Source organism: Caretta caretta, chromosome 11 (genome assembly GCF_965140235.1).
Source record: "Caretta caretta isolate rCarCar2 chromosome 11, rCarCar1.hap1, whole genome shotgun sequence".
Lineage (NCBI taxonomy): Eukaryota > Metazoa > Chordata > Testudines > Cheloniidae > Caretta > Caretta caretta.
In genome coordinates this window covers 57,427,900-57,440,260 of record NC_134216.1, presented here as the reverse complement: position 1 = coordinate 57,440,260, position 12,361 = coordinate 57,427,900, and the positions used below count along the sequence as shown (strand labels likewise).

At 39.0% G+C, this 12,361-nt stretch overlaps 1 protein-coding gene across 2 annotated transcripts in view; it reads left to right on the top strand.

Annotated features, from left to right (window-relative positions):
- Nucleotides 1–12,361, top strand: part of RFTN2 (raftlin family member 2) — a 51,450-nt gene that overhangs the window by 15,403 nt on the left and 23,686 nt on the right. For both annotated transcript variants that reach the window (XM_048870330.2, XM_048870331.2), the window contains 2 exons: nt 60–378; nt 6,798–7,001. In XM_048870330.2, the coding sequence (XP_048726287.1) occupies nt 60–378; nt 6,798–7,001 (523 nt within the window). The remainder of the gene's footprint in view (nt 1–59; nt 379–6,797; nt 7,002–12,361) is intronic.

The window sequence follows — 12,361 nt, the reverse complement described above, 5'->3', positions numbered from 1 at the left end:
TCTTATCTTCAACCTGTAAATTCATAAAGTTTCAGAATAACTCTGTTTTATACATGCAGGTCAATGAAGCTGCTAAAAGAGGGAAGAAGTTTGTTGGATTTATAACACAGCATTTTCCTCAACCTAAATTCTGTAATGGCACAAACACAGATGGAAATGTGGACTCTGAATCAGCACTAAGCATAAGGAGTAGAGAGCACAGGAAATACAATTATGATGAAAACTATAAAAACTGGAATGAAGGGACTTTGAGTGGTCAGTCATCCGAGAGTGGAATAGAGGAAGAAATTCAGCCAGAAAGGGGACAGTTACAGGATGCTGATTTCCAATTTGGAAAAGAAGGCAGCCCCAGACCTACTAAACCAAGGAAAGGAGAAGGTAATAAAACACTATGTGTCTATTGCAGTAGCGGGATAATTACATTGAGTTATAGCAAAAAAGGATAACAAAAAGGTAAAGCAAAACTTATTACAGTATATTCTAGCTTATAAAATATAGGTTTTAAAGATCTCTAAGTTTAAATACATATTCATTTTTAGAGCAGCTTGACAAATAGAAAACAATACCAATTCTGTCTTCTGTAGTATGTATCCAATATTATGTAGAAATTACCTCTCTCTTCTCATATCTCCCCTGTTTTAAGTGAACTGTTAAAACTTTAGACTGTTAAAGCATAGACAGTAAAAGCTCAATGTTTTTAATATTGCAAGCAAATAACTTTGTATGACAAGTGTGTGCATAAGTGAACACAACTGTGTGTGCCTGAAAAATAGTGTCCTATCATCAAAGGATGAAATTGTGTTACAAGATTTACCCTTATTAATCAGCAAGAAACTTTTAATAGGCCCCTAAGATTACACCACAATTATTCAAACTCCCTAACTTGAATTCAATTTAAGACAAAAGGGACCTATTAGGTGCTAGGGGATATAATTCAAACATACTCCTCTCCAGCCCATGTAATGCATAGCAGACTAATCTATTCTTAATGGACTGATTTTGGTAACATACCTTCAAGAGATACCCTCAGAGAACTCAAATTAGTGCAACAGTGAAATCAAAGAGGATAATAGATAAAGAATTTATTTACATTAGAGGAAACATGCATGAAAAGTGGAGTATAAGAAAACTCATTGGTGAACATTTTTGTTAATATGGCAGAAAGCTTAGTTACAAAAGGAAGATGTAAAGATATTAAAATATATAACCCATTCTGTTTGAGATGTCATCTTCTAGAACACTGTGACTCTGGATGTCAGGCAACTTTACTTTGGCGATTCATTAAGTGTTCATTAAGAAAGAAAATGTGTTCTTCTTTAAGTTAGCTGACGCCTGGTAACTAACATGAATAAAATCCTAGTGAAGGCAAGGCAGCTCCTAATTTTCACACATGAACAAGTCGTGGTAAAGCTATGAAGGAGTCCAGAGTTTACCTCAACCTGATAACTCATATTACAATTACAAACTGCCATGTCTTCATGAGGACCTCATGTTAGTTACCATGCAATATCTAACACAAGTTAAGAACAGACCTTTTTTCTACTGAGATGCGCCCTTTGTGGGAAACAGAGAGAGGAACACATGGGTTTCCCTATTAGGTCTTTTTAGTCCGTTCATCCTTCCTTCCTTTCTGAGGTGAAGGCTATCAACCTTAACCACCTGCTACCTAATAGATGGGTTTTTAAATGACTGTTTAGCATAGTGAATTCTTCCATTATGTACCAGACACATTCTAATTAAATTCAATGGCAGTTTTTCTACCTTCCTGCCAGGAAACAAGTACCCTCCTTCATTTGAGGACTGTAAAGAAAACCAATTATTATTTATTATTATTATTTTATTATTAATACCTGAATTCAAGTGGTTCTTGTGCAATATGCTGAGCCTTTATAACATGACCAGTTAAAGCATAACTCTTTCCTCCCAAAGTGAAAGCCAGGTTTCATTAGGCTCAAAGATTAGTGGAATATAAATATTAAACTTGGAACAAAAAAGTGAGAAATCTTAGTCTGTCACAGCACTCTATACATGGATATTTTTATAACCAGTTTATCAACCAAGACATTTCTTCAATGCAAACATTTTATGGAAATCTTAAAAGATTTCTATCCTGGATTTGTCTTACTTTTCTTCAGCTGTTAGTCACATGTTCATAGAAGTTATTAGCATTTCTAAGATAATAACTTGGAAATGTAACATCCACTCTTTTTGAACACTGCATATCACCCTTATTTCCTTTAAAAAGTTACAAGCATACAGTTTGAAAAAAATTCAATTAACTGCATGCCATTCTGCATGCAGATTTGCATCCTATTTTGATATGCCATGTTCATCTCAATCCTTGTGCAGGAGATACAAAATAAAATGACATGTCTGAGAGCCAAATTTAAGGAACCATCAGATGTTCAAGGTTTGAATATCTAGTTCTGAGTATATTACTACTGGTATGTAATAAGTCTGGTAGACATGAACATTTGCACAAAATGATAATTGCATTAAGATTTTGTACTTCCTATTAACAAATATGAAAGCATGAAGCAAAAACATTAACTGTGTTAAATTGTATCACTTAACAGTACCGGTACAGATAAAGCAGTATAAGCCCCTGGTATGGATGCAGTTATACTGGTATAAAGGCAGTTATACTGTACAGGAACAATACCATTATAAGCACCTTTATACAGCTATAACTGCATCCACGCTAGAGGGGTTGTACTCGTGTTATATCAGTAAATCTATCTGTCTTCTCACAGCCTAACCAACATGGTTATACTAGTAAAAAACTTTGTGTAAACCAGGCCTTAAATGATCTGGTCAGTTGGACCATCTAAAATTGAGTGTGAAAACAAACTATTTTTATGGATGCACGTGTTGTGTGTTAACACAATACTACAAGTAAGGGTCAACTCACCAATGGGCCCCTCCATCAAGGCTAGATATGGCATAGCAGACTCTTCTCCTCTGGGATCCCCTGTTGATGACCACTCCAGCCCTACAGTGGTTTGCCTTGTCTCATGAATCAGCCCTCTAGCCAGGTCACATTTAATCACACCCCATCTGAGATAATAGATAGTCCAACAAAACCAATGTCCGATCCCTCCATCCAATCCACCACACACAATTCTGAGCCCAGTGGTCTGTACACTCTTTTCTCAGGGCTTCTAGTAGTCTATATTCCCTTCTCACGGGCTTCACACCACCTTGCCAGTGGCTGGAAGGAGAACCCTAGCCTGCCCTCTACACTGCGTTCCAGTCCAGGGTCTCTAGGACAGGCAGTCAAGGTTCACTCCACCAGACTGCCTGCTGCAACCTCCCTTGGCTTCTCAGGCCAGATCCACAAAGATACTTAGGTGGCAAGTCCCATTTTTTGGCACCACTATGATCCATGACACACACACCCCACTACCTTACCCCATATGTTCCTAAACTCACTCAGCACCTACATTTTTGCAGTAAAAGTTCTCTAGCTGCCTATGTTTCTGCCTCTGGGCATGCACATTCCGGTCTCACTCTAGGCACCAGGATGCCTCTCTCCCACCTAAATCTCAGAGCAATCCACAAACCAGGAGAAGATAGGTGTGCCTCCGCCTAACTCACGTGTAGGGCCCAATCCAATAGGTATAGTCAGAGACCACCTAAGTCCACACAAGACAGTGCCAGGGAGTGAGAGGGACAAGGAGGAGCTCCCTTATTATTTTTAGCCCCTTGGTTAGGGTACTTGCTGGAATGTGGGAGACCCCACTTTCAAGTGCCTGCCTCTGCCAGATGAGGAGAAGGGATCTGAACAGGAATCTGCCACCTCTCAGGTGCGTGCTCTATCCATTGGGCAGTAGCGATTCTTACTCTCACTCTCATCCCAATTAATTGTTATGCACTTGTTTAAGTAAAGTTCAGCAACTTCAATGGGAGATCCACATCAGAATATCCTGTAGCCCAATGGTTAGAGCACTCACTGACGAGGTAGCAGGTTCCTGTTCAGATCCCTTCTCATCAGGCAGAGGGGGAACTTGAACAGTGTTGGAAGGTCCTCCCTTATTCCAGATAAGTACTCTAACCACTGGGCTCAGCATTATAAGAGAGCACGTCCCTATTGTTTTGTGTGCAGGTAGGCAGACTTTGAACATGCCTATCAGATTGGGTATGGTAGGAGAATTAGGTGGAAGAACGCCCATCTTCCCCTAGTTTGTGGATTGCAAGCAGAGATAGGTGCCTAAATCCAGGCTGTAGGGAGATCCTATCCCTGCAAGATGGATAGGGCTTAGGACACACCCCTCTCATCAGCATCTCCCATTTGCTAATTTAAGTGGCTACCTACCTAACCTGTGGCTTTTGTAGATTGCACATTAAGGTGCCTCTCTCTATAGGGAGCTTAGGCACCCACCTCAGGTTTAATGGATCACGGTGCTGTTCTTGAGGCTTTCTACACACCTAAAAGGCCATGCTGCACTGAGCATCACAACACCTATATCCTTTTGTGGATGTAGGCCCTTCCTACCAAATATTTTTTGAGACTTTCTGCTAACCCTGCAAAAGGCATCCTGTTCTCTGCAGATCTCATGATTCCCTTCTCCCAAAAGAGCAACCACAGTTTCTTCCCTACAGCCTTTTCTGCTCTAAACTTGGTCTGTTTATAGCACCATCCAGCCCTTTCCCAGCTGCATTTCATCTTTAATCACACCTGGCCCATCCTCCGTATGCAACCAGATGGATTAATTGGCCTCTTGGACCACATTAACCCTTTCAGAGTCATTATGGGGTACATACCCCATCACGGTAAACTATGCATATTCAACCAACTTCTAAAATGTAAATTCTTGCTTGAATTGTCATTTCTATTTTGGCTGCTGTCCATCACTTCCCTGGAAAAGCTAAATTGCAGATGTTTTAAAAGGAAGTGACTTTACTAGCTGTTGCTAGTAAAATGTTCTTCCTTATAAATAGATGGAAAATACTGGAATTGCTTTTTACCATTTTGAAAAGGACAAGGTTTCACCTTTCAAAAAGCTGTATGTATTTTTAAAGGATAATGTTGGAATATAAGAAAAGGAGTACTTGTGGCACCTTAGAGACTAACAAATTTATTTGAGCATAAGTTTTCATGATGCATCCGATGAAGTGAGCTGTAGCTCACGAAACCTTATGCTCAAATAAATTTGTTAGTCTCCAAGTGCCACAAGTACTCCTTTTCTTTTTGCGAATACAGACTAACATGGCTGCTACTCTGAAACCATTGGAATATAAAGATTCTGTATAAAAAAATAAACTACATAAATAATGAAACAGTATCATTAAATAGTACAGATGAAACAAAAGGGCTTTAAACAGCGGAACTTTAATTATCTAGCTCTGATAGAAATATCCAAATGTTCCAAGAATCAGATAATACTGAACATACAGTTCACTTAGCTGTGGAGGAGCCTGGCAATTATCTTTCTTCTCTGCACAGCTTTCAATAACATCAGACTTCTGAGTCTTTTAAATAATACAGATATTCAGTATTGTTCAGTTACTTCAGTTTTCTCCATTCTGGTTCCTGGCCTACCCCAAGGCTGAAGAAGAGACATGTAGGGACAGGAGTGAGGGTGGACACTGAGGGTGAAATCCTGGGCCCATTGAAGTCTATGACAAAATGCCCCTGAAGAGCAGAGCCACTTGAGTGAGCTGTGCAAGGAGAGGTCAGGCTCCCTGCATCAGGAAAAACACAGGAAAGGACCAAAAGGCATGCTACAGTGCTCAGACTGTGCATAGATTTGCTGAAGGCAGTCAGGTCCACACGCAGACACCTTTCAAGCTTAGTCCCAGAACAAATTCCCCACATATCCCTCATCCCACCCAGGAATATATCCTCTATATAAGTTCCATTTCTAACTCTGAGGCAGTCATAAAATAGTAAATCTTAAGCCTGTCAATGGTCCAGAGTTGACAAATTGCCTAGTCTTCACGTCAGACTGGTCATTTTGGATGTGGGGGGAGGAAACATTTCTCTGGTGGGTTTGTTTTTTAGATGGTGCTGCTTAAAGTTGCTCAGGGGTTTGAAATATTAGTAGTCCCAGGGATTTGATTTGCTGATAAATTAGTCCAAGGTGTGCACAAAAAAATGCAGTTTATTCCATGGCTTTGCCCATAAATATACGAGCATGTGTGTATATGTAATTATATACCTATGTAGTAAACATTTGTTTAGCTAAAGCCTTATATAACCAGTCACTGCAGTGTTCTTTAAGAGGTTTGGATTTGTGGAATTAATTCATCTGGAACTCCATTTACTGGTTGTTATATTTGTTTAGTATAATAGCATTATTTTAATGCTTAGATATAGAAAATAAGTGAGATTCATGTTTTTTCAGTAGATTCCCTAAAAAATTTAATGATTTTAATGGGTTAAAGGAATACCATCAACTCACGATCTAGTCAGTTAAAAAAAAAGTTAAAAGTAGTTTCAAGCACTACACCTTCCCCTGAATCACCCTGACAATTCTTGTGGTTTTATAATTACATTTTTCTGGGTTTTTTTCCAAGTTTTTTCCCTGCCATGTTGCTGTGTGAAAAGATCCACATAATCAAAGAAAACTGACTAATTGATTGACAGGGAAACCACAAAAATTATATACAGAGTGCTCTCATTGTATAGAAAAGTTGAAAGTAGAGAAAAATAATTTGTCAAATAATAATCTTAATGGTTATTTGTAATAAAAATAGCAAATAATATTCAGACAGAAGTGTAATTTTTAAGTTGATTGTATTCCTTTAAGACATTACTTTTTCTGATCTTTTTCTTTTCTTATATTTTCACTCAGATAATAAATTATATACAGTCTTCAATGTTTTTGATGATGACTCAACCTGCTGGACCTATTATGAGGGCATTTTGTCTATGAAAGTAACAAGAAAAGGGGCAGTCATTAGTACTCTGGATGCAGACTGGCTAGAACTAACCGCATTTTATTATAAACAAGGATTGTCATTAATTGATTCTTTTGTATACTGGGAAACTTCTAAAGGTAAGTAAGTGTATTTCTCATGAGATTTTAAACCGTGCAAAACATAGGTCAGATTTTGCTTCTTAATATAGAGGAGCAAATCTGATATCCCTGTTTGTAAAAATGATGGGTACTCTGGTAATTTTTGTTGTTGCAACTTCACAGAACGAGACCTGATTTAAAGAGGAAAAACTTTCACTGTTTCCTGTTTAAGTCATATCTTAAAATAATTGAAATTTCTCTTTTGTTTTACCCAGCTCAAAGTTTTCCAAAGGGAAAAAATATTATTTTTTAATAATAAAGTATTAATTAGAGCATCACTTACTGCTAATGCTATTTTATTCAAATACTTATTGCTAATAATAATTACATATAGCAACAAAGTATTAGGCATAATATTCTCAGAATGCGTATCAACTGGTATTCACAGAAGGCCTAGTCCTGCGATTTGTTGAGCCCTTCCAGTGAAATTCTGAGTACCCTCAATTCCCATTGAGTATACAGTGTTATAAATACACTATCAGATAAATACTAAAGACCTGTTCCTGCAGTCTTTATTCCAGCATGATGCATTCTGAAATCAATGAGAGTGTTTTGTGTGTGTTAGGATGGAAGGATTAGACCCGTAGGGTGAAATCCTGGCCTCAGTGAAATCAATGAGAGTTTTACCCACTGACTTCACTGGGGCCAGGATTTTACCCCTAGTGTTTTCTGATAGTATCTGTTAACAAAACTGCTATGACCAAATTGCTTATACTTTCGTTGCTTATGTACGCCAACAGGGTCCACTTGACCAGTTAGTGAACAACATGCTGGTGCATGCTAGAATTCATACCCCAGCTGGTGCACACTAATGCCCTTAAATTTTTCTCCTTGGCTATTGAGTCTTTTTTTATCTTTTTCACTGACTACCACAGTGTACTCCGCACTTAAAATAAATTGTAGTAATTAGAGATGGCCCTAAACCAAACCTTGCATCTGAACACCCATGAACTCTGGGGAAGTTTGGAATCTGTTCTAGAGCCAGAGTTTTTGTCTTTGGCTTATCTCCAGTAGTGATCCCCTCTTTTGTAAATATTGTGATGAGGCAAATGTCATTTCTGATCATTCCAAATGATTAATGTACAAAGCGTCACATCACCTGCAACCGGTCAGGTGCTTGTTTTGGATAGTCACTGACAATAGCCACATTATATTTAAACACAACACCATACATTGTAGAAGTTAACATTTAATCCTTTAATCATTTATTGTCCAGTCAGTAAAGTATGACATATAGGTCACTCTAATTACACAGCTAGCTCCTCAAACAATTCTTTAAGGACCGCGTTTCTATTAATCATTTAAGTAACAAAATTTCGATGTGATTGGGTATTATGTTGGTTTATAGTTTCAGCGCTCTTTAAAAGACAAGCCCAGACCTTCACACCAGCCTGAAGTTCCATTTATTTCAGTCACTTGGCAAGAGAGGGGGTTATTTCTTCTTTTTTCCAATAGTAGTTAGCCATAGGGTTTGTTGTTGTGGAGGTTTGTTTTTTGTTTGTTTTAAAAGAAGCAAGATTTTACCAATGGCTCTATTACAGGGGTTCTCAAACTGAGGGTTGGGACCCCAAAGTGGGTCATGACCCCATTTTAATGGGGTCGCCAAGGCTGGTGTTGGCCTTGGGCCCCAGCAAGTCTGAAGCCCAAGCCCAGGCCCCGGCCCCACCACCTGGGACTGAAGCTGAAGCCCAAGTCCCCCTGCCTAGGGCTAAGGTTACATGCCCCCTGCCCAAGGCAGAAGCCACTGGGCTTCAGCTTTGGCCCCCCCACCGCGCCTGAGGTGGCAGGACTCGGGCAGCGGGGCTCAGGCGGGCTCAGTCTTTGGTCCCCCCTCCTACGGTCGTGTAGACATTTTTGTTGTCAGAAAGGGGTCAGAGTGCAATGAAGTTTGAGAACCGCTACTCTATTAGTTAGACTTCAGGACAGAAACCAATAAACCTGGCTTCTGTTCTCAGCTTTGTCACAGAATTGCTGTATTACCTGGGACAAGTCATTTAGTACCTCTGGGACTGTAAGCTCTTTGGGGCAGGGACTGGCTCTTACTAAATGTTTGTAGAGTACTTAGCACACTGTGCCCTAACCTCATTTGATGCTTTTAGCAGGGTCTTTCTTGAACTGGCAATGGACCCTGCCAGTGCCTGAATTTCCCCTTCTTTGCATTCTCAGAAAGTGCCCCTAGCCTCTTATGCAAATCAAATACCATCTCTTCTTGGAGTCTGGTTTATTAAAATCACTCAGTTCCAATATCAACTTAAACCAAAACAAGTCTTTCCCCCTCTCCAGTTTCTTCAACCCTTTGCTGGGCTCAACAATTCTTTCCACTTCCTGCTGCTTCTGTTTCCTCAAGCCTCTTCCTCTTAAGGTTTCTGTCCTGCCCCTCACTGAAGGTGGCTCCAGTCAGACCTTTTAATCTGGCTGCTGTAGAGAGCTTCTTTCCTGTTCCTCTATATCACTCAGTGCTCTCTGGATCCCCTCAAGGAGCCTCCCAATTTCCTGCAAGTCTTTCTCCTTGGCTGTACTGAGGCTTCAGCGTCCAGCTTGCATGGGTGCACATGCACTTGCTTGTTTGCTCTCTGTTCTTTACATTCCTCTGGGCAGAGGAGCTCTACCAGGCCCACTCTGAGCTTATCTAGAGAGACTTCCCCATGCTCTTTCCTAGCCTCTGATCTAACACTACTTTGACAGAGCAAGCTCCTTCTTTTAGGAAGTCCTGTCCCTTGGCTACCATCATGTGATGCCTGGTTACCTACCACCCATCACCAGATGATAAGGCACAGGTAGGGTTGAGTCCAAATCCCTTGAAGAGTCAGCCCACCCTGTGACAGACCCTCTGAGCTCTACTGTACTACAAATGATACCTTCAAAAGCTGTTTCTTACTAGAAAGTCTGTGGCTTCAGTATTAGACTACTGTACTATTTAAGGTATGATTAATATTTTAATTAAGATAGAATTATGATTAATATTTGTTAAATATTTTTCAACTGAATATGATGTGAGAAACAGGAAATTATCTTACTGGATTGCAAAACAAAATAATTTATGTAGCAATTTCTTTTGCAAGTATTTGAAACTGAATCTTACATACCAAATGTAAATTTTTAGTCAAAATTAATTAATACATTGCTGTCTTCCTTACCTAATATTAGTTGATTTAAGATTAGAATATAATGCAAAGAAGAGAATATTTTATAGCAATACTCTGTTAGGTGAACAGACTTGAACTGCTTGACCTATTTATCTCCTTGAATTTTACTCTTAAGTTATTTTGTGCTGAATGAAGAGTTTAAGTTCCTCTAAAGTGGCATTTTGTCTGTTGCCCAAGTTTTGTTGTTTTTCAGTTGTCCTAGATTCTAAATGGTCAGTGTTCTTTTAGAATTGCTTATGGCAGTTGTGTATGAATGAATGGAGCACAGGACTTTAATTCAGAAAAGCTGCTTTGTAAAAGTTCATTGAAGTGTTTCTTCACAGACTCTCACAAACAGTTTGTGCAAGACTCAAACTCATTCTGTGTAAAATAATCAAGTATATTAAGAGTGCTAGCTAAATAATATATTTTAAGGTAACTTTTTATGAGTCATTTAGTATCTACTTGTTCCCTGACAGTTCTATCCCCACTGTACCAATCAATTTTTCTGTTTATATGGCAATTAACTTTTGCTGTGCATCACTCAATCTCTGTAAATCATGAGGCCACAGTTCTAAGCCAAATTCATTCAGTGCATGTGTGCGTTTGAGAAAAGGCTCTCATTCTTCAGTTTGCAGACAAAAAGGTATCCCAGAGTTACTAGAGAATTATTTTAAAAGGCCTAGAATATAAAAGTGAGGAAGCCTGTTATTTGTGACTTTCATCAGACAACATGATTAAGAGGAGGTGCTCCAAAAACTCTCTCTTTTCCCTCCCCCTTAAGCAATAATTCCTGCAACAACTTAACTTGCTTCTCTTTGCCTGATCTGATTGATCCTCCCACCTCACAGGGTCCTAGAACCCAGGCTCCAGCCTGTCGCAATTAAAGAGCCCTGTAGCCTGAGCCCAAGTCAGCTGGCACAGGACAGCTGCAGGTTTTTAATTACAGTGTAGACATATGCTTTGACTTCACTGGGAGTGGAATCATGCCCTTAGACTTTAGTAGATTTCTCCCAGTGCTGGAAATAGAGGGGACAATACCTGTTCTAATTCATTGAGGAAAACTGCTTTAAACCAAAATTAACCTCCGCAACTGTTGTCCAACAGAAGTTCCACAGGCCTCCTATTCTCCACAAGTCTTTACCATTTTGTTCTTATGAAGAACTCTCCCATTGTTAACACCTGGGGAACATCTTACTTCGGCATTCCACGCTGCCTCCTTTGAACAACGGGTGCCTCTGATTCTGCCCAGCCTGATTGTTATATATTGCAGTGGAGATCTTGGGAGTAACAATGCTGGATTAAAATGTATACGTTTAAAGAGACAATCTAACGTGTGGGTGGGCTTTTCTCCTTCTCAAGTGTCTGTAACCTGGGAAAGAGTTTACAAAGAGACTAGAGCTGAATTTAGCTACTGGATTCTTTCTTGCCTGGTTTGTTTGTTCTTGACGTCAACCTAAAAGAGTTTATATAATCAGTTGAATATTTGGGCCTCCCAGAGAGCTGAAATCTAACACCTTTCTGAACAAAAATAAATAGATAAAATGGAATTTAAACAATGAGTGCCTCCCACCACCTTGTCTACTTTGTTCGTGTGTTGCATCCTTTATCCTCGCTTTTTTTTTTTAATAGGTGTTGCGTTCTTTTTAGCAGGAGTTGTCTTCCTATTTGTCTGTACATCACCTAGTACATTTTAGGCTTTATTACAATATGAATAAGTAACACCACATGTAGCCCAAACAGCTGCAGAAATGGTCATTTGGCTCAGGCCCTATGGAATTTTTAAAAAAGAGCATTTTAGCAAAGAAAACAGAAGTATTTCCAGAAGCTATCAGAACAAAACTTGGCAGTATTCTGTTTATTAGAGTGGTTGAACTAGTTCCTATTTTAATGCAAGAGAAAATATAATGAATATCGAGCCACAACAGAGTTCACTATTTCTAACGCAGAAAAAGCTGTCGTGGCAACATTTTATTTGCTCTTCTGTTTGTACAACTATCTATGAGATATTTTAAAAAATATTATACTCTAGAATTTGTTTTGGGTACTAGCATTCAAAATGGTAAATTACTATCATAGACTAGACGGACAAAAAGTCCAAATGCATTCCTACTGAAACTCCACTGAAGTTGATAGAGTTTCACAAGGGAGGAATTTGTCACTAAATATTTTGTGAATGTTATAAACAGATACTGGAATTTTTAAAAATATCTC